This window comes from Calypte anna, chromosome 1, assembly GCF_003957555.1.
Source record: "Calypte anna isolate BGI_N300 chromosome 1, bCalAnn1_v1.p, whole genome shotgun sequence".
Taxonomy (NCBI): domain Eukaryota; kingdom Metazoa; phylum Chordata; class Aves; order Apodiformes; family Trochilidae; genus Calypte; species Calypte anna.
In genome coordinates this window covers 67,787,935-67,810,394 of record NC_044244.1, presented here as the reverse complement: position 1 = coordinate 67,810,394, position 22,460 = coordinate 67,787,935, and the positions used below count along the sequence as shown (strand labels likewise).

General features: G+C 38.0%; 1 protein-coding gene across 1 annotated transcript in view; it reads right to left on the bottom strand.

Annotated features, from left to right (window-relative positions):
- The window catches only part of SYT1 (synaptotagmin 1), a 252,111-nt gene that overhangs the window by 130,458 nt on the left and 99,193 nt on the right, over nt 1–22,460 (bottom strand). Inside the window, exon 3 of the mRNA XM_008502538.2 lies at nt 1,088–1,282. Within this exon, the coding sequence (XP_008500760.1) occupies nt 1,088–1,265 (178 nt within the window). The 5' untranslated portion in view covers nt 1,266–1,282. The remainder of the gene's footprint in view (nt 1–1,087; nt 1,283–22,460) is intronic.

The following is a 22,460-nucleotide window of genomic DNA, read 5'->3' as shown; positions in this document are numbered from 1 at the left end:
ATAACCTTAAAAAATGAAAAGTCTTGCATATGCTAAAATACTTCCCTGAAAACATTTTACGTTTACTTATTCTTCTGAAATAAAAATTATTAAAGATTGAATGTCTCTTTAATACCTAGTGTTAGAACTCACATATACAAACAGTCTTCATGTCTACAAAAGTGTTAAAATTACCTGCTTGTATCATTAGGTAATTTTTTGGACAGTAATAAAAAGGTTTTTTTCTTTATTATATGAAATGTGATTGACAATGCTGAATTAGTTGTATATTTAATACCAGTGTATGCATACTAAAACATACCAAGAAGGTTCAAGAACCCAGTATTGCCATAAACAACAGCAAAAAAGCTACTGATTTTTTTCTTTTTTTATAAAAATGTGAACAAGCTGAGACCTCAACTTTGAATCAATATTTCCTAGCACAGACCAAAAAAAGGCCTGCTGACTTTAACCTTATTGACTGCACTTATTTACGCTGATATTTTTCGAGTATTCTGCATAGGTACAGGGACTCAGGAAAACACTGTTCAGTGGCTGATTTAACAGAATTAATGAGTGGGAAAAGCATTGCTATCTTCACAGCTTACTGAGGTATTAGACATATTTCCTTGTTAAAAGCCACCTTCTCACTTTTTCTACATTTTCTAATCCCCAAGGATGCACTGTTTCCTCTTCTCTCAATATTTAGAAGTTCTGGCCAAATTTTGCATTAAGGTAATGTCTGTCATAAACATGACACTCTAAGTCTTACTGTTAGACAATATTATCCTTAGTGGTTCCCATGACCACTGTGAAGTTCTGACATTCCAGTTTTATTAATTCAGCAATAATTCATCTATAAAAATTACCAAGACAATCTGACACACGAAGAACAGACTCAAATTACATTAATTTGAGCCTATCTTGTCTACAATTATGATTTTGTCTCTAATTAATTTTGCACTTCAATTAATTTTGAGGACCTTACTACACTGGGTTTATTATTCTAGTTTTGATTTTAAAATATTTACCATGCTGCCTAAATAAACAAAAAAGAAGAAAACGTTCAATAAATACAAAATCTGGAAACAGAAGCTTTTTAACTTACGTGGAATTTTGTTCAGTTCATTCATGAACTTCTCTTTTAACTTAGAAAATGCATCTTCTTTTCCTCCTCCTCCTCCTCCTCCAGGACTGGCTGGCTCAGTGACATTGCTTGCAGGAGCTGCTGCTATTGTGGTGGCTGGTGGTGCTGCCAGGGCCTCATGATGACTTTCACTCACCATTTTCACTCCTGGGTAAGCTGTTGGAATAAATAAATCACAAAAGATAATGCTTAAATCATTAAATAGATCTGTCAGCAATAAAAGACTAAATAGGCAGAATATCACTTGGTGCATGTGCTTACTGGGTAAATATGACTGCATCAGCATATTGCACCATGTTCATCATAAAATATTTATTTGACAATAGAGACAAGTCTTTTGCATGGTTAATTTCAGCCACAATAATTTTATTCATTAGAGTTCTCCTGAAACGGTGTTGCATTTTTTACTGCTAAATCCAAAACCTCAAAATTATATTAAAACTCTCATGTAGATTTACCTTTTGGTCCTCAATTTTGAAAGTATAAGCAAGCATGGTAATAACTACCCCCTGTGTGTGAATTTCACAGTGGATTTACAGAATTCTTTTTCTGTGACAGCTACAGAGATGTGTCATAGCCACAGTTTTTATATAAAATAAATGAAGTTATAAGATATAACAACACTTCAAATTTCATGTCCCAAGTAGTAACCTATTTTTTCCTATTGAAGCAACTTGTATATTATACTTGAATTGATTGATGCTTTTTATTTTCACTATTTGAAGGCAATTTTCCTTCCAGTTATTTTGTGTGACATTTGCTACTGACAATATTCTTTTAAATTATTCAGATGTCTCATTGTTGTATTCATGAAGCTACAGCATCTGTAGGGTACCTAAACACAGCCATGTTGAAATAACTGAGAGGCTGTGACAAACACAATCCCATATCAGCATATTTTTAACTTCATGTTGACTATTGGGCAAAATTTTGCAAAACTTCTACTTGAGGGCACCTGGCAAAGAAAAGAATTTTGAGCCAGTAGGGTGAAGGTGAGATGAGATGCACAAAGTAACTTCAGCATCACAAGAAAGTTGGCCGGCCACATCCTAAACATCACTTATCTGAAGAATCATTCTGTTTTTCTTCAGAAAACCAGAGGGAGGAAAGGTTTGAGAGACAACAAATATTCATTATTGCTCCAAGGGTACGAGTGCTCTTAGCCCCAAAAGATGTTTGTTCTTTGAATTAAGAAATTTAAACATCACCATAGAAAAAAAAAAAACAGGCAACACATCAAAATCAGAGAGGTATAAGACCACTCAACTGCATGCAATAAGATAAGTCATGAGCTTTCCTGAAGTAGTGGATTCTCTGTCCCTGGAGATATTTAAAAAGAGACTGGATGTGGCACTCAGTGCCATGGTCTGGCAACTGCAACAGTGGTTCAAGGGTTCGACTCGATCATCTCTGAGGTCCCTTCCAACCCAGCCAATTCTATGATTCTATGATTCTTATGTGACTGTGTTCATGGATGCTGCTGAGAGGGCTCAAATCAGTAAATCAAGATAAGGATTGACCTTTTGTCCTTCAACTTTACTTCTATGAGCCCACAGTCATGAATAACTGCAGGCACACAGACATCACTGCAGGCAGAATGAAGCTTTTGAAACCACCCTCATCATTACTGTCTTTAAACAGGGGTTTGCACAGAGAAGTAGTCTGGAATAGAAGCTATTCTCCAATCCTGTCATGCAATGAATAAGATTTTAACAAAATAGTTTAACTAAATAGTTGGCCTTGCTCTGAAGAGGCAATTTGGTGGATCTTTTTTTGCAGAAATTATATTGATGCAGCACTGAATGAAGTTGTATTCCCTGCCTGCCCATTGCTTATACCTTTGCCCTCACAGTCTCTAGCCTAATATAAAATCATGTTGATGTTTACAAGGAATATGTATATGACACAGCTCCATAAATATTTCATAAGCATGCAGTCTTATCTATTTGTCTCTAACAATATGGGAGCAGCTCATGATCTAAAGCAGACCAAATTTGATGGAATGATTCCAGTTAACATCCATGAACTTTGGCTCAAGTCTGATGCCTGTGAAGATTTCCTCTCTTGCCTCCCAAAATAATAATCGGGAAAAACTTGTAGTGCTTAATGAACATGCCAGCTATTACAGTCTAGATTTTTCCATATGCTCTGATGAATGCCAAATATTATGAAGCAAAACATGCAGAGCCCTCATCTGTAAACCTTAGTGCTGCTTTGTTTTATAGCACTTTGTGAATGAATGTCAGTTAAATCAGAAGAAAAGTTGTACGATATATCATAATTAAATAAAAATAAGACTGCTTAATTATAGTATGTTGCTTAATTATTTCAGGCCTGGCACTTGACTATTTTATTTTGTAATGGAAGACACAATTTGCAGTGATGACTTTCAGCTAATTAAAAATTAAGGCAAATGTAATTTATTTTCTTCCAGTTTTGGAGCTATATTTTGAAAATATAGTCTGAGAAGAAATTTGAAGCGTTACTTTTCATTTCTTTAGAAGAAGGAAAAAATAACACAGTATTCCTCTGAGCTCCAGGAACAATCCTTAGTAGAGTCCTGGTGCATTCAGATGTCACTCAATCTAAGGCATGCACAAATGCTTTGAGACTTGCTATAGAGCCTTCAACCTTTACACACCATCCCAGTATTTTAAATAGGTGTGAAGAGGCTGAAAAAGAATCTCGTCTCTGAAAAAGCTTTCTGCAGTAAAGAATTTTCTGAAGAGCATACACCTGCATGGAGAGGTAACATCTTACGGCTTTCTTATTGTAATGCTGCAGCTTTCCACAATAATGGTATGAAGTTTGTGGTATCATTAGAGAATGCAGCGTACTGGGTAATTACATCTAAATAGTCTTTTTACAAAAAGAAGGGCTTACTTAAAATGCTGGAGTGCACAGCTGAAAGTAAAGATCTACATGTCCTGGTTTGGGCCAGGATAAAGGTGATTTTCTGTCTTGTACTTTTGCTTTCAGCTAAGTCTCTTGTAAGTAGTTGCACTTGCTGAAATTAACAGCAAGTTTCTCAGACAGTGTGTGCTTCTAGGACTGATAACACTCGATGTTTATAGTTACTGCTAGAGACTGGTGTGCAGAGCCAAGGACACTGCTCAGCTCTGAGGAAAACTTTTACCCTCCAGAAGGAATAAAGAGGTCCCACCTGCAGCCCTCCTTTGGGGAGGAACAGACAAGATAGATGCCAGAATTGACCAAACAGAGTATTCCATCCCATGCACGTCATATTCAGTATAAATTTGAGGGATCATGAGGGCCAAGCCATGATTTCCTGCTTCCAGCTTCCAGCTGCCTGCCCTTCCTGCCTTTCCTGCTTCCCTTCCTTCACCCAGCATCCTGGGAGGATTCCATCCATTCCTCTGCCTGTGCTCCTGATCCGTGCCAGCCCATATCTGTGTGTTCCTGCCTCCAGTTCCCGACTGCTGCCGACTCCAGGAGTCCAGCCTGGACTTTCCCAGGGCTGCCCTGCAGCCTCGGTGGTGATGTGAGAGTTACTGAGGGGAGAGGGGGGGAGGAATGTGGTATCCATTTTCCTGTATATTTGTATATATTTAGTAATTTTTCCTATTTATTATTACTGTTTCATTAAAGTTGTGTAGTTTAGTTTCCAACCCATAAGTCTCTCTCCCTTATTCTCTCTCCTTTCTTTATCAGTGAGGAGAGAGATTAATAGAGAGCGTCTGTTACTCGGTTTTAATTGCCAGGCCAGCGTTAAACCCTGACACTACAAAATACTAGTAGATTTTCTGCCATTTATGAAATGGCAGCTGCAAGGAAAAATTCCAGTGCAGTGTTCACTACAGTGATTGTCGTTTGGTATCTACAGCTAGGTATGAAACACTACACGTTGCATGTGCAACATGCAGGCATAACTAAGAGTACATTTGTACTTCTAGATAAAAGCATTCACATGCTTCTATAAAACACAGCAAAACTGTATTTCCTGGTCATGCCAATTCTTTGGCATATCACTGCCTACCTATACTAGTGGCATACAGTCAACAAATATGTAGAATGCTCCCTCTTCTTTATGCAGAATGCTTCTCTTCTTTAAACAGAAGTAGCTAAGTATTGACTGAAACTCCAGAGATGACAGTTTGAACCCGTGTGGAACCATACTGATCCCTATGTAAGAAAAATTCTGACAAAAATTAGTATCAGATCAAACTTCTACATAATTTCTACACTATTTCCTCTGAAAAAGGAAACAGCTGAATAATAAACAAATGCACTCTGGAGAGTCACAAGAAGCAAGAGATTTCCTTATGGAATTTGGAAGTATTGGATGGTATGGATCCTGACAATGCGATCAATTGGAATGCACTTAAGAGACAAGTAAAGTAGCAACTACTCTTAAGTGAAGAGTAAAGAAGAGGAGTAAAATTTCAGATATGGAGCATGGAGTAACCTCTGGAAATCTGAAAGAATGTGTTTTAGGTATAACAGTCTGTCTTAGCAAACATTCGGGCATATCTGAAGTAAGATGTGGTGGGACTAATCCCATGGGGAAATTTTACTTGCTTTACATTCTTTTTGAAAAATAAACTGAGTAGTGAGAAGATTAATGAGAGAGATGTGGGATGTTCTCAGTGATTCATGTGAAGGGGATTTTCAGGATATGGAATAAGAGCAAATATGAAATAAGAACAAAACTCAGTGCAGTGTATCATCTGGCAAATCATGGGGAAATTTATGATAGAATTACAAAAAACACAAACAACTCCATTAAAAAAGAAAAAAAAAAGCCCCAAAGCATAAAAAAGTGAATTTATATGGTTTCTGTGAGGTTAAATTACAGCAGGTGCTGAAGGATTCAGAGAATACTTAACATAACGGAAATAAAATCAGTGACATTGCCTCTGCATGGCAGATTCCAGATAATTTAATTTTGTTCATTTCTCCTCTTATATGCTGAGTACAAACTGGGTGGAGTGAGACAGCAAATCATTGAGACACTGGAACAGGAACAGGTTGTGCAATGAAGTTGTGGCTGCCCCCTCCCTGGAAATGTTCGAGGTCATGTTGGATGGGGCCTTGAGCAACCTGATCTACTTGAAGGTGCCCAAGGGTTGGAACTGGATGATCCTTAGGATCCCTATTCATACCACACAAAAAATTAAAAATCTATACAATTATTAAAAACATACAATTACAGTGTTACTATGAGTAATTGTATAATTGTCACTAGTTTTTCAATGTTTAATGCTGCAGCTGTAGTAGAGCTGGTCCCTGTACCTCAGTAAGCGTGGAATCTGAATTGTTAAATGACTTCCCTTTTCAGAATCCCAAACATGTTCACCTCTGCAGTTATACCCAGATTCTAATGTAATTACAAAACTTATTCAAGAAGGAAAAAAATCACATGATAACATCAGTTGTGTTCCTCTGTTATTTTTGTTTACAGCTCCTGTGCACTGTTAGAGGGAGGAACTATGAGCTTCCAGTGCTGGTATGTACAGGGTAAGTACGCAGTGTTACTAGAGGTTGGTTTGACACTACACTGACAATTTACCCTATTCTATTAGGCTGTTTTTAATGAAATTAATTCATCATTAAGGAGATGGGAACATTACCAGAATGTCTAAAGATATCTGCACTAAATGATCTCTTTTTAGATTTAAGTATTCTAGGATGTTAATAATGTATCTTTTACTCATTCATCTTCCTACTAATGAAATATGCTATCCTTCTAGTTGCAGTAATGGACATTTATTTTAAAAGACAAGCTCAGAAAAGAAGCTTTCTTGGCTTTTTATAAAGATGGTTCTGTAACTACATTTTCAGAACAAAGGAAGGTCACAGTAAAGACGTCATATCAAAACAGCCTTTTCACGACTACCACAAAAGCTTACAATTCAGTCCAAATTTAGTACTGCTTTAGTGGAAGTGCATGAAAGGCTCAACATTCTATGGGGAAAAAAGTTTTGACGAAGAACCTTGGTGGGGGAATTCAGGTGTCCTGTTTCTAGCAATGCACAAGAAATGTGTGAGCAACCCCCCACAGAATCACACTCTTTTAGTGGATGAGAAACATTTCTCCTGCTGCCATATGTGAAAGATGAAATTAGTTGATGTTTTCTAGATCCCAGCTATACATTAGCTCTTTAAACTGCTTGCTACTAATACCACATTAGGAGTTTCATTGGCTTGACTGAGTGAACAAGATAAATTAAAGCACCTATATCTCTCCCCAGAAGACCACAGCTAATTTATTGATCAGTTTTAAAAATCACCATGCTGCCATAGAAGGTCCTGCAGCAGGATGCAGGAATATGGCACTATAGATAGGAAGAGGACCAAGAGATGCTGAGTCAGTAGGGATGAGGACCTCAGATACAGTGAGGGGGACATGTCTGAGTCTTGCTTACAAGTGTAAGCAAGTGAAGGGGAAGGAAGGGGTCAAATACCAAGTCAAGCAAAAGTGCTGCAGCTCCAAGGTAGCAGAAAGGAGAGCTTGGCATAAAGATTTTTTGGTATCTAGTCAAAACTGTTAGTTTTGACAGCTAGCTAGGTTGAGTTACCTACACCACAGTCCTAGACCAGGCAACAAATCTTCCCATTATTAGTCATGAGCTCAGAATAGTTCTTCCAGTCTGCTTAAAACAGGAAAACATATTTCAGGAAAACACCTGAAAGATACTAACTTGATGACCACATCTCAAATAATCTTTTTTTTAAATAGGTTCACACGTGCTTTGTGTCTATCTTGAAACATAAATTCAGTTCTTATTCCAAATGCTTCTAGCAGTGCAGCTATCCAGAAATTCTGTGCATGTAGCTATGAATTTCAGCAGCGTCCTTCTCTTGTATTGAGACAAAGCAACTGTAAGAAGCATCTGAAAAGTCATGAGAAGGTGAAATATTGTAAGATTTCCAGTCTAACATTCACACTAAAAATCTATTATCTGAGTATGAGTTACAGCCAAATAATACACAAACCTTCATGGACTCTTCACTTTCTGAATTCACTGTGTATTTAACAAATGTAGCATATATGTGGAATGTACATAGAATAGTTCTATGTTCACAGTTCTCTGTTACGATGAACACATTTTATTTAATTGAAATCATTAGGGCATTCAGTTTCATCTCTAAGCATGTCTCAAAGCTAGCCATATAATGACACAGAAAATTACCTGCCCAGTGAACAGCATAGCCTCAGAATATTCTGTAACAGATTTTGTCTCCAGTGTTCACACTGGAGAAAGATAAATTCCTCAGTACACAGCACAATCTACATTTTTCTCTTTCAGCTTCCTGGTCACCCATTATTATACACTGTGGAACTGTTAAACGTGCAGGAGTCTGAAATATCTTATGCTGCAGTCTGTGCAAGACAAACTTTGGCTCCTATTTTCAGAAAGAGCCTCAGTCTGATCTGTAATCTATGAACAGCTGTGTATTTTGCAGTACCAAGCTATGCAAAGTGATCTTTTCAGAGTCGAACCTTAAGCTGCTGATAAGACCACTGTTAATTTAAATGAGAAAAGTGAAGCCAACAGTATTATCTCTCAAGCTAAAAAGTGTAATATTTTGACTGCACTTCAAACACTCCTGCAATGCAGAGGAGCACACAGAAACCAGAGCAGCTGGAGAAACACAAAAATCAAGAAGGAAGGAAGGAAGGAAGGAAGGAAGGAAGGAAGGAAGGAAGGAAGGAAGGAAGGAAGGAAGGAAGGAAGGAAGGAAGGAAGGAAGGAAGGAAGGAAGGAAGGAAGGAAGGAAGGAAGGAAGGAAGGAAGGAAGGAAGGAAGGAAGGAAGGAAGGAAGGAAGGAAGGAAGGAAGGAAGGAAGGAAGGAAGGAAGGAAGGAAGGAAGGAAGGAAGGAAGGAAGGAAGGAAGGAAGGAAGGAAGGAAGGAAGGAAGGAAGGAAGGAAGGAAGGAAGGAAGGAAGGAAGGAAGGAAGGAAGGAAGGAAGGAAGGAAGGAAGGAAGGAAGGAAGGAAGGAAGGAAGGAAGGAAGGAAGGAAGGAACTACAGTAATTTCCTCCCACATGATTACTCTGTCATCTTTTATGCTTGCATTTTGTTTCCTGAAGCTGCAGTCTGCATTTCTATTCCCCTGGTATCTATTTCTAGACTTCCTTTATACAGTGGAGTAAGACATAAGAATTCATATAAAATTAGTGTTCAACTGCATTCAGGCATGAAATTCTAATACAGTACACAGAGAATTCTTCCTGTTATAAAAAAAAATTTTAGAGTAATCCTACAAATAATAAAGCTCTTTATATCAATAAATTCCTTGTTGTGTACATGGCATAAAATCAATTTATATTCATGTTTGACTCCTACCAACTCAATGTCTCTAATAAAAACTATAAACTAGAAAGGTAGCATAGAGATTAACTATAAAGTGGCAAAAATAATAAGGAACAACAGAAACTGTAAAGTAATACAGCAAAACTCTATTAATATCTGTATTTTAGTATCTATAGGTTATAGCTCTAAATTCACTGTTTGTCCTTTCAATTTTCCTTCCATTGTGTCCCAATTTCTGCACTTAGTAACTGTGCTACTAGTAAAATTGGTAAAGAACAAAAAGGATGGCACATGCACTAAGGAACCAAACATGGTGAGTTGAGATGTGCAACCCAGTGCTATCTCACAGATTAATTAAATCTTGGACTTAGGCTGTGAAACAATTGGCACCTCAGAGTATGATTCTGCTCTGATAAGTTACTATATTAAAATTGGACCTTCTTTCTAAAAAAGACCAACTCCCTGTGTATATTCAGTCATATATGATGAATTTAATGAGTAGCACATTTCAACTTCACCATCGAGTGAAGTACCAAAAAGCTTAGAAGACAAGAAGAACACAGCAGGATTGCATTCCTCCTCTGCATCACGAATGCAATTATAAACTAATTGTATTATTTTTGTATTTTTGAGAACATACTGCAGATTAGAGTTTCAGCCAAAGGCATGGGATTATATTTTTATAGCCAAGCTCATGAAATTTAGGCTTCCTTACTTGGTAGCAGGCTGGAGAAGGAAACAGCCCAGTTAGTTTTTCAAAACCTACAATAAAATGACGTGGCTGGCATTTAGAAAGATGTGAACAGTTGGTATTTTGCACTAAAGCTTTAAGAGGCATCACCCAAGTGTACTAATGGGAAAAATAAATATGAGTGAATTATGTAAATCAAGCATTGCAAAACCTGTGCTATAAAGGATTCAGACTTTTCAGATAGATGCATTCTAGTTTTAAAAAAATCTCAGTAGTTTATTCCACAAATTTCAATCAGATCCAAGTGAATGATATGTATGTACACAAATATATTTCTCTGTATATATAAACCATAGGAATATTCCTCCCATGTGTGCTTTAATGATGTGCTACTATAGGTTTGCTATAATGTGACTAACCAAGTATTACGATTTCACTGTTGACAAAGCAAACAATGACTGTGAGTCCAAGAATTTTCTTGTAAACAGATGGTGGGTTTGTGGGGAAATACACAATATTCATAAATTCTGATGTTGATAAAAATGTTTTTCAGGGTGTTCTTCAGCTGTATCATATCAGCACTGAAACTGGGAGCAAAGCTGCAAAACCATGAATATAAGCTGATTGACTGTGACAGGCTGTGTTAATTGCAGCTATGTGAAAAATTACTGCTTCATGAATGTCACCAGTTCAGGAAAGAAGAGCGTGGGGGGCACAGGAAGCATCTGCATTTAGATTTGTGGGTTTGTTTTTTTTTTTTAATTTAAAAATAAAAATAAATTATTTGATGTTTATATTCAATTACTGCACTTACATTTTGAAGGCAATTTTATCAGCACATGGAAGAAAAACAGTGAAAATTGGAATGAATTTTCCTATAATGACTGATACTTCTTCCTCCTGTTGAGAATGATATGCCATCATCCAATAGTTTTCCTGACACAGTAGGAGGGAAAATTATCAATCAATTACAAAACAATTAACTCCTAACTTGTACCATTTTTCTACTGTAAAGAAAAAAAAATCCTAATTTAAGATTAATAACCATGTGTTCCCTACAGTGTTTCGGAAGCCATCTCTTTAAAAGATGCCATTACACATATCTGAAACTATTTAACAACTGATAATAGTAAATGGATTTTATAAAGTGCTAGGATAAGCACTACTTTTTGTTAGTACAGTTAATTCTTGTTCTGTAATTATTTCCGTAGATGAACAAGGATCACGTTCACAGGAATGCTGTATCCAAATCATGAATTAGCAATGCTAGAGCAAACAACTTCAGAATAAAGATGAGGAAGTAAGAGAAGAAATAAACCCACACCACAATTGTATATTTTTCTTTAAACAAAAAAAATGAATGGTAAGTTATGGATTTTTATAAATTTAAAAATTTCAGTGCTTTTTGCACACAGAAATGCTTGGTGTGCCCACGTCCATGTCTTGTCTGTAAAACAGAAAAAGCTTGCATAATGTAGTTTTGAATTTCTTTGGCTATATGACAGACCTTAGCCGAAGATTACCTTCATTGAGTGAATTCTGCACACAATAATGTTGTTTCCTCCACTCATTTATCCTTCTCTGAAAGGGAACTGACTGCCATTTGGCTTTTGGAAAAAAGGAGCTGTGTGCCTGCCTTCAGGAGAAGATGCTAACATCACTCTGAAGAGGTGCTGGAGACAGTTTAGGAGAGAAGCAGGATTTATGAGTCATTCTTGTTTTTCACATACCCTGCTGACTAGGCAGCTTCTCACTCAATGTGCTGGCTGATGAGCAACCAATTTTGGAGCCCTTGTATCTTGTGGATATCATATGGGAAGCTTGGTCGAAAGCTAAATAGTGCCCAACGCTGGGGAGAGTAGTGGCATTTATATGCACAGCATCAGGGATCCCCTAATCAAATCCACACCATGTATTTGCTCTGCTTGTATAAATAGGATGACAAAAGCAGTCTGGTGTGTCACTGTCTGATGGGATGACTCTTCTGGGTCATGAATATTCCCCAACTCCATCTGGAAGTTCAGCACAGCTTTGAAAGAAACTTAGTGGACTGAGGCCAACGGAGATGCCTGGAATTCTGAAAGCAGTCGTCCTGAGTGCCTCATCTAGGATGGCAGGTAAAGTCCCAGAGCATCATGTCCTTTTAGACTGAGGGATGGATCTACCCTAAATTTGGACAACAGTCTGTAGTAGCATTCTGACTGAGGCAGTGATTGATAGACCATTCTGTCTCATTAGCCACTTACTGCTGCAGGAGGGCAACTAAGGTTAGAGCTGCTGCCAAAACAACCTGGGGAGACAGAAATCCTACTTAATAGGCACAGCTGATTTATTGCTTTTGCTGGCTTTCCCAATTTTGTTCGTAAAGTTTCTTCCCTCTGCCCAGCACAGTGCTCTTTATGTCAAACCACTGACTCAGTGCGTGTTGCAGGGAAAATACTGTTCTTCAAAAATCTGCAAGTAGGATAATTCAGTTTTTCAAGTTTGTGGATGGAAACTTGAGCAAATTTTACTTAACCTACTGACAATGAAACTCAGACTGCTCCAAACCCCTCATTGGCTACAGGATAGTTAGAGAGGCTGTTTTCTAACCCAGTGCAGCAGTTACTGCTACTATTGTAGTTAAATCTCTAGCAGCTAAACACCTTAGGGCACACTGCCACACACCCTACATTTTCCTGTAGATTTACATGGCTGAGCTAATTGTCCAACTGGAACATCAGAAGGGCTGCGTGCACACTAAGTGCTGTACAATTAACATTCCTTCAGAAAACCACGTTCTAAGTGAGAAAATGAACACAAGAGAACCTAAGAGTTCTACTTAGTGCAGACACCCTATTCATATAATTAAAAAAAAATCTGCTCTGTTCCAGATCTTATTTTCTTTTATGATCATGTTATCTAATTGAATGCCTTAATGTGGTAATGCTTTCTTTATCCAGTTTTATTTTTTGCTCCGCTATTTTGTTTATTGCTAAGCTATATTTGGCAATAGCATTATAAACATTATTGGTCAAAAAGCCTAACCTATAACTGTGGTCCACTTAAAAAATGAGAAAAACAACCTTAATGATCATGTGTGCCCAGAAAAATAAGATTATCTTTTTCCACAGAGCACAGGATAAAGACAATTACGCATTCAGTTTCCACTTTCTTAGGTCAATATACCTGGTGTGTAATTATGCATCTTTATCAAACTTTTAGCTGAAAACAGTGTATTTGTTCCTGTTATGTGATCTGTGGCCTGTTGAGCACTGTGTGGCATAGCAGATTTGCAGCTGGGGAGCTTCAGCATTACTGATACCCATCCTCCAAGGTTATGTGCTACCACTGCCTGGCTGGTAAACTTGGCCAACAAGGACGGTAAGATAAGGCAGAAGACATTCATGCTCTCTGCTGCTCCATGTGATCAAGAGGGTAAAGTGGCCAGGATAGATAAAAATGATAATTTTTACTTCATTTCCATCTTCTGATAGCTGATTTTTTTGCCCTCTGCAATCTTTAAGTCAAAGTGTATTGCTCTGGAGAAGGATGAGGACACTGAGTTAAAGCAGAAGTGGGATGCAGGGACGCCAGCATGACCTTCAAGACACTTGCAACACATCAACACATGTTTCTGCTCTGTGGCATGGGCATTTTGTCTTCATGAAAGCACGAAACATGGGACTGGAATAATATGATAATGCCAGCACTACTTGCAAGAGCTTGATCCTCTAAAATGAATGTAGCACTAATTGTGAAATTCTTGGCTTTCTCGAAGAAACTTTTGCTCATGAGCTTTCCAGAGATTGTAAGTACATTATAAAAAGGGAACACAAAAGGATTCAGCATGATTGACTAAATTGTTTGCTTTCTCTCTTGGAACAAAGTAATAAATAAAGTAGCGTTTCAAAGTTCTGTGAAGAGAAAAGGTATTTGAGAGAAAGCACATGGATGCATTGTTCTGTAGCACAGGCATTTGATGAGCTCCAGAAATCACTTCAGAAGAGAAAAGATGTATTATAGTGTATGAAAAGAAGAAATCTTCAGTACCAGGCTGTTATCGAGTTGCTATGGGCTGCTTCTTGATGAAAACAGAACAGAATAGAATGGATAGTTTAAGCACTGTGTGGTAAAAGCAGAAAATTGGACTTGAGGCACAAGGGATATTCACAATGGAATGAAAGTGGATGCAGTAAAATGTTAAGAATGTGACAAGAAAAAGATTATCAGAAATATGAAGAGATGAAAATCAAAGTTTTTTCCTTCGCTTTCCCCCTTGGAGTAAAAAGGGGGAACTAGCCCTGCTGGGATGTACATTAGCAAAGAGAAAAGAAAGATGAAGAGTATCACTTCATGGTCATTTAAAACCAATCAGCAACTACTAAACCTTTAATTAAAAGTTTGTTATTCTTGTTTGCTTATTAATAATTGCTAGCAGAAAGAAGAGATAAAAGCTTGAAACAACATAGTTTTCATCTTCATTTTGCTGCCGAAAATCAAATAGGGTAGTATTTAGAAATAATTTAAACCTACACAAAAATATTTTTTCTGTAAATGGAAAAGTGCATTATGTCATTCTTTTAACACACACTAAGTAGTACATTTTTCTTGTCTTCTGCCCTTTACAAAACCAACAGTTTTAGCTTCATAGAGCAGCTAAAGAACAAAAAGCCAAGGCATCTTATTGTTAGGAAAAATGTGCTTTTCCTTGTCCTGCACACAGGCAGTCTGTTTTTTCCTGAAGAGTTTAACAATCCTGGTTGCAAAGTAAGTCCCCACTAGAAGTCCCTTCCTATTGAAACCTGGGCTACTGTGGGACCTGTGTTTCAGCTTTATCAGCTGCCACAGTAGGTGAGAGAAGCAGCATTTATGGCTACAAGTGCTATTTGTTTTTCATCCACAGCACAAGTACTGCCTAGAATTTTCATCACCTCTCAAAACCATTTGAAAACAGTAATTGTTAGCTCTGTTAAATATCTTCTCTTTATAAAACAATATTCTGCAAATGCAAATTGTAGTCACAGCTGCAAAGGAAATCTACTGCCAAAATACACCATTGGGAGGGAAGAAAATATAGTGGCAGCTGGCTGTCTCCAAAGAGGGAGAATGTCATCTCTCTGAAACACTGTCAGCTCTTTTAGAAGAAATACTGAAGAGCAAGAACTACAATATCAGCCAGCCACTGCCTGAATGTGGCTGTTGCTAATCAGAACTAATAGGAGGCTGTAACTTAAATAGAAGAAAAAGGAAAGGATTGGGAGCATTGAGATACCTTTGCCTGAACGTGAGGTGAAATTCAGGCAAACTCGTGTGGGGTAAAGGCACTGTTTTTAGTTACTTAGGATTCAAGGAGTACTCTTTACTTCTGTCAAGCAGATATTCTTTTTGTATTGCAGATTCTTTACTAAAGCTTGGTGATTGCTTCACTATGGCTATTGGTTTATTTTATATTCCAGCCCCATGATTTTATCATTAGCAGTGAACTATTTAAGGAATAAAACTCAGTAGCCCCTCAGTACAACGTCACCAACCAAGCTGATAGCATAACATTGCAAGTAATCATAGAATCATAGAACCATTTGGTTGAAAAAGACCTTTAAGCAGCTTTTTCTGCTGACAGAGTGGACTGGATTCAAAGCCAAGATCTATGATGTGAGACACAGAAGCTGACAAGAACTGCCCTACGGCATTAAGTCTTTTGGTCAGAACTCACTTCAGAGAGCACTTAACTATGGCAATTCCACAAGAACAGTGAAGTTCTGATCTCAAACTCTTATCAGTCACCCCTGAGGACTTAATTTTTCTAGTTTTCTATCTAGCATAACAAGAATTCCTATGATCACTACGTATTTTACTGGGTTATTTGCAAAGCTTGAACCATATTTACAGTACAGCCACTTCCAGCTCGGTTTAGAATTAGCTGCAGTAGTTTCTGATTCCAGTCTACATGGAAAGAGAACTGCACACATTTTGCTTTGTTACAAAACCAACTGAGAGACAGCAATCAAATAATGGATACTGGGGTCTTAGTTATCCATATTCTGAAGACAACTGCCTACCTTTAGAGCCATGGTTAGAAACATGACAGTTAGGTACATTTATTTGTCTATTTAATTCTTTCTGACAGCAAACGTGCTACAGAACATGAAGTCTGCTTCTTTCTGCTGAAGCTTCCTCACATTTCTTGTGACAAGCATTCCTGTCAAAAATGGGCAAGAGAGACCTGCTGTGAAATGAACATGTGGTCAATAACAAGTTTGTGAATTATGGTGAAATATATACACTCGCCTACAAGGCATTTAGGTCTGCATTTATACCTGACATCTACACACGCAGCCTTAGTGGAACCATGACACTGGAGGAAGATTTCAGTTTGAATCATCAGAACCAGCACCCTGGGGTGCACTGTAGCAGCATCTACATGCAGACAAGATTATACACAGACACTCTCCTTGTCATCACCCAATGTTCCAACACAACCTGCAGTTTTCTGCATCTGCCTCTAGCTAAATAAACCAGCTGTAACTTTTTTAAAGGCTAAGGTTTTTCTTCCACTGATTTGGTGTTTTTAGCCTTGCCTCTTCCTTTGCTCATGGTTGTCATTTTGCTTCCTTTCTACTTATCCTAGTGTGTGACTCATGCTACCCCCAAAATCACATTTCTCTGCTTTATTAATCATCTTCAGCTCATCTCTATACAGATCTCCTCCAGACATACTCTCTCCTGTTCTCTGTTCTTCCACTCTATCTTACCTCAGTCTCCATGTAACATTAATAAGAGATTTTCAGAAGCAGAAGGTGAAATTCAGACACTTCGTTATCATTCATGCCTTTGAAAAATCTCCTCCTCCACCTTCGTAATTCTCAATATGCAGCAAAACCCCTTCTTACTTTCAACTCCCCTCCCTTTCATCAACTGTCCCTTCCTCCCTCTGTTTGCTACTCTACCTAAGGCCACAGCTTTGTCAGCAGATCACTACAGTGCACACGTGGCATCAAGACTCCTAAGGCATGCTGTTATCCTAATAGAAACAGCTTTTGTCAGCCTGAATTACTCAGGTTCAGAAGACAGTGGAGATTCACCAGCAAATTTGCCTTTTCTTCAGCATTTGTTCTACATACGCATGCAGGGATGGGTCTGCACAGTTACAGTAGACAAGACAGACAAGATTTCAGACAGCCCTTGATGCAGACTCTCCCTTTAGAACAACAAAAGGAAACAAAAAATGTTAATCACAACACAAAACAAAAATTTGATAGAATGCATTTATAGATCCTGGCAGTCTGTGCCTAAAGAATGGGCTGAGGAAGTGGGTCAGGTTGCAGAGTGCAACCTCTCAACACTTCAGCATAAGCAAAACCATGTATTCATTTAGTGTAGCCTCAGTGAATAATAACAAACTCTTTTCAGATCTTTTTCATAAGCTGCAACTGTTTAGGAGGGATGGAAATGTTAATTTCAAATGGCTGTCTTGCTAGAACAAGGGACTGTTAAAAGATTTGTGTAAGAAAATTAATTGTAATAGCATACAAAATGAAGGACTGCTTTTTTTAGCAAACCTCCTATGCAATGCACATTGTGAATTGCAGACTAATGATGCTGTAAAAGAATTTAATTGGATATATTTTGAGCCCACAACTTCCATTTATACTGGAAACTAGTGCTGAAAAGGTAAAAGGAAATTTTATATTGGGAACCTATCAGAAGCAATTTTTTACTTTTGTTAATAAATATCTCTGCAAACTCTTTGGGGTTTATATAGAATCATAGAATTGGCTGGGTTGGAAGGGACCTCAGAGATCATCAAGTCCAACCCTTGAACCACCGCTGCAGTTCCCAGACCATGGCACTGAGTGCCACATCCAGTCTCTTTTTAAATATCTCCAGGGATGGAGAATCCACTACTTCCCTGGGCAGCCCATTCCAATGCCTGATCACCCTCTCCGTAAAGAAATTCTTTCCAATATCCAACCTAAACTTCCCCTGGCACAACTTAAGACCGTGCCCTCTTGTCTTGTTGAAAGTCGTCTGGCAAAAGAGACCAACCCCCCCCCGGCTACAACCTCCTTTCAGAGAGTTGTAGAGAGTGATGAGGTCTCCCCTGAGCCTCCTCTTCTCCAGGCTGAACACCCCCAGCTCCCTCAGCCTCTCCTCATAGGGTCTGTGCTCAAGTCCCTTCACCAGCCTGGTTGCCCTCCTTTGGACCTGCTCCAGGACCTCAATATCCTTCCTAAATTGAGGGGCCCAGAACTGGACACAGTACTCGAGGTGTGGCCTCACCAGGGCTGAGTATAGGGGCAGTTGTAACAAGTTTCTTAGATAATATTCTAGGAATACACACCCAAGAACCTCTCCCCCCCTGACACATGAGAGGTAAAAAAAAAAGTATTTTGTGTAAACAGTGAGATATTAGATGTATCATTTGGAAAGTAAATTGCAATGTGACTTAAGCAGTCATCTCCTGCACACTGAATCCTCTCTCCTGAGAGTATCTTTGCTACTCTTCGAAAGCCACAGAGTCTCATTCCTTTGTCCATTTACAAAACTATCAGCAGTAAAGGGTTAGGAACAATTTCCCATATGACAGATTACTTCACAAAAAAAGCTGGTTCAGGATTTCATGCATGTCTGTTTAAAGCATTTGATTCTAAATATTCCCAGACATTATATTCTACATAGGATGGGCTACATATATTCACATACATTAAACTAGACAGAATAGAGGTTTAATCTAGTAATGAAACCCCTCATATTTCTGTATACTGATAAACACAGAAGAGTGCCCGGCCACATTCCAAGATCTGCTACATACTTTACACATGAAGTACGAATCATGGTTAGTCCCTCCAAGTACAGGAAACCAATAGTCATCCAACTCATCTTCATTTAATTATACTAAAATGGCTGTAATGCTCAAGAAGTCAAAAAGTTCAACGACTCAATTTACTTCTGACATTTGAATGAATGCTTCCTCCATCCTATAGTAATCTATTGCATATTGCCTCAATGTAATTTTAATTGTTAACACCTAATGCCTCCTATATTCAAGGCTAACCACAAGGTGGGGATTTTGTGTGTGTCGCTGCCTACTGTGCCTTCCTTTAAATGAAACTTGCCATTCGTACTGCCCAGTGTGGGTTTTTTTATTGTTTTGCTATGTTTTTACTGACTAAGGCAGAGATATAAAGCAGAGGAAAATGTCTGAAAATGGTCTCTTCATATTAGCGACTTACTAATAATTGCATTTCTCAAACTGCAGATTGTAGCAAATTTGTCGTATTACAGGGTAGATCTGATTGAAAAGCTTTGCTGTTTAAAGAGAATAAACTATAAGTTGTTAAAAAATGTAATCAGTACAGTTAATATGCAGATTTTGCAAAAGTGCAGAGTTATGGACAACCAAACATTATTTGATAACAAACTGGCTCAATATAGGAAAGGACAGCTTTGAATCTATCAGTTGTGTGACTGACTAAAACAGTCACAAAGTCAACAACCTTGGATTCTCCCCTTGAAAACAAGAAAATAAAATGTGGGATTGAAAGGTACTGACCTTTGGTATATTGATATTTATATTTGCTCATCTCAAGATGCTCAGGTTTCAAAATTTAGAATAATTTATATTCAGTAATCTTTTTTGTTTTATACTGCTACCTGTAGGCAGCCCATGATTTCAGTTCAATAAACATGTAATATTAGTGGGTTTCACAATAGAATCTGTGATTTTTATTTTTTTTTTTTAGAAATCAGACAAAACATTTGTAATCCAAAATACCGCCAAGTTTAGTAAGAAGGGATTAGCAATGGGCTGTGGCATTTGATTAACATTTTAAATTCCTAATTAAAATAATTAATTTGTTAAGACTTTAAATTTGCACATCTCTGAAAGTTGAAGGTTAATAAAAAAATTTGAAATTTACAAAAGCTACTAGTGGGTTTTCACCTACTTTCAACACAAATATTTCCAGCAGAGTAGATAACAACAATCTCAAATTGACTGTAAATGTATTTGTAAAGCAGTTCAATGATTTTAAATCATGACACTATGTCATATTTTGTTTCTCTTTGTGTTCCAGTGACTTCTGAATGCACAGATTGTTACAGGACATCACGTTTTTAATGATGCAGCAGGAAAGAAACAATATGCAATCATATTAACCCGCTCACAAGCTACAAACTGTAGGCAGCAAAACAGTCAGTTTAGCTTAGTCAGATGCTTTGGATTTTTTCAATATATTTTTTCCTCACTAGAGACACATTAATAGAACACTTTTTATTGTCTACATTCTAGTGGTCTCGTTTGATCTGAATACCAAAATATCTAATCAGAAATCTTGATTTCTAATTCATCTTTGAAGTTTGGATGCATTTTTCATAAGTTCTAAAAATAAAAAGTTCTGTCTTCTGCAGTGGCATGTCATGCATATGTATGAAGGCATTGTGAAAACATTCCAAGGCATTTTGAGAAATGTAAGTGGAGGGGAAACATAGTAGCAAAATATGATACAGCGTTTTATATATGGGAAATCTTTAAATATAGCAACATAACAAAGGGCAACCCAGTGACACAGGTGGACAGAACTGGAGTTACACACTGGAGACAGTTAGAGGTACAGCCTAAAACTGAAGTACCAATTTTTAGGAACCTAACATCTTATTGGAGCATGTGGATAAGCTTAAAAAATGGTTATTCCAAAAGGAGTAAAGGGGAAAGAATAAAGCTTCGGAAAACTGCTATTACTGAGAATGACTAATTCATAGAGTTATGCAAGGTTAGCCCACTGCTCCTTTACACAGTCTAATTTTGACAGATGGGTAAGACCTATGAATGAGTAAATATTTCTTTTATTTTTAAAAGTCGTTGAAAGAGTTTAGGAAAAGCTCTGAAGTAATTCCAGTGGTAAAACAGAGTGCCTTCCACTTATCCGTAAGAAAAAAATAAAAAACCCTGTGAAAATAGGAAATAGGTCAGAAGACACAAAAGAGTTAAATGGATGCTTTCATAGACAGACTTTTACAGAATCACAGAATGTCAGGGGTTGGAAGGGATCACTGAAGTTCATCAAGTCCAAACCCCTGCCAGAGGAGGACCAAAACGAGGGCAGGTTACTCAGAAATGCATCCAGGTGGATGCATTTTTTTATTTATTTTTTTTTTTTACAAAAAGTGCTTCCCAGGATGCTGCATATGTGTGTAAAAAAGTATTTTAGAAAAATGCTCTCAAATATTATAAACATTCTCCAATTTCTGAAGAGCCTAGTCCAAAACAAAAGTCTGGGAGACAAGGCAACTAGTGATATTCCAGTACTGTGCCATATTGTCCTTTTTAGAAATTTTTCAAAAATTCTCCTGCATTGGATGTTCCTCTTCATACACTTAGAGGAAGATTGTTCCTGAATCTCACTGTTCTCAAGGGTGGAAAGAACCCTTTAATTTCCAGTCTAAGCTTACTCAAGTTGTCTTTTGGCTTCAATAGTATTACCCCCTGCTAGCATTTGTATCATCAACGTTTTTCAGTATTACTCCTAGTCTTCTTTGTTCTTGTACAATTCAGGTTATCAGGTTTTCCTTTTTTGAGAAGTAAGGTTATCCAGTCCACTTGGTGATTAGGTATTTTCCTATTTTTGTTTCCAATTCCCTTGTGAGAATTCTGGGCCCCTCAGTTTAGGAAGGATATCGAGGTCCTGGAGCGGGTCCAAAGGAGGGCAACCAGGCTGGTGAAGGGACTCGAGCACAGACCCTATGAGGTGAGGCTGAGGGAGCTGGGGCTGTTCAGCCTGGAGAAGAGGAGGCTCAGGGGAGACCTCATCACTCTCTACAACTCCCTGAAAGGAGGGTGTAGCCAGGGGGGGTTGGTCTCTTTTGCCAGACGACTTTCAACAAGACAAGAGGGCATGGTCTGAAGTTGTGCCAGGGGAAGTTTAGGTTAGATATTAGAAAGAATTTCTTTATGGAGAGGGTGATCAGGCATTGGAATGGGCTGCCCAGGGAAGTAGTGGATTCTCCATCCCTGGAGATATTTAAAAAGAGACTGAATGTGGCACTCAGTGCCATGGGCTGGGAACTGCAGCGGTAGTGGATCAAGGGTTGGACTCGATTATCTCTGAGGTCCCTTCCAACCCAGCCAGTCCTATGATTTTATGATTCTCTTCTGAATGCAGACACATCATCCCAGACCTAAGAGCATCTGCTCTCCTTGCGTAAAGACTGATAGAGAAACAGAACCTCAGAAGTAGAGAACATGCATGGCACGGAACCTACAATGACACAAGTAGGCCACTATAATAACTGTGAAATGTAGTTTTGCCTTGTGCAGCTGCTACCTGTTTATCCTCTCTTCATTATGTACCTACATTTAAGTGATAGTTTAGACCCTGCTTGC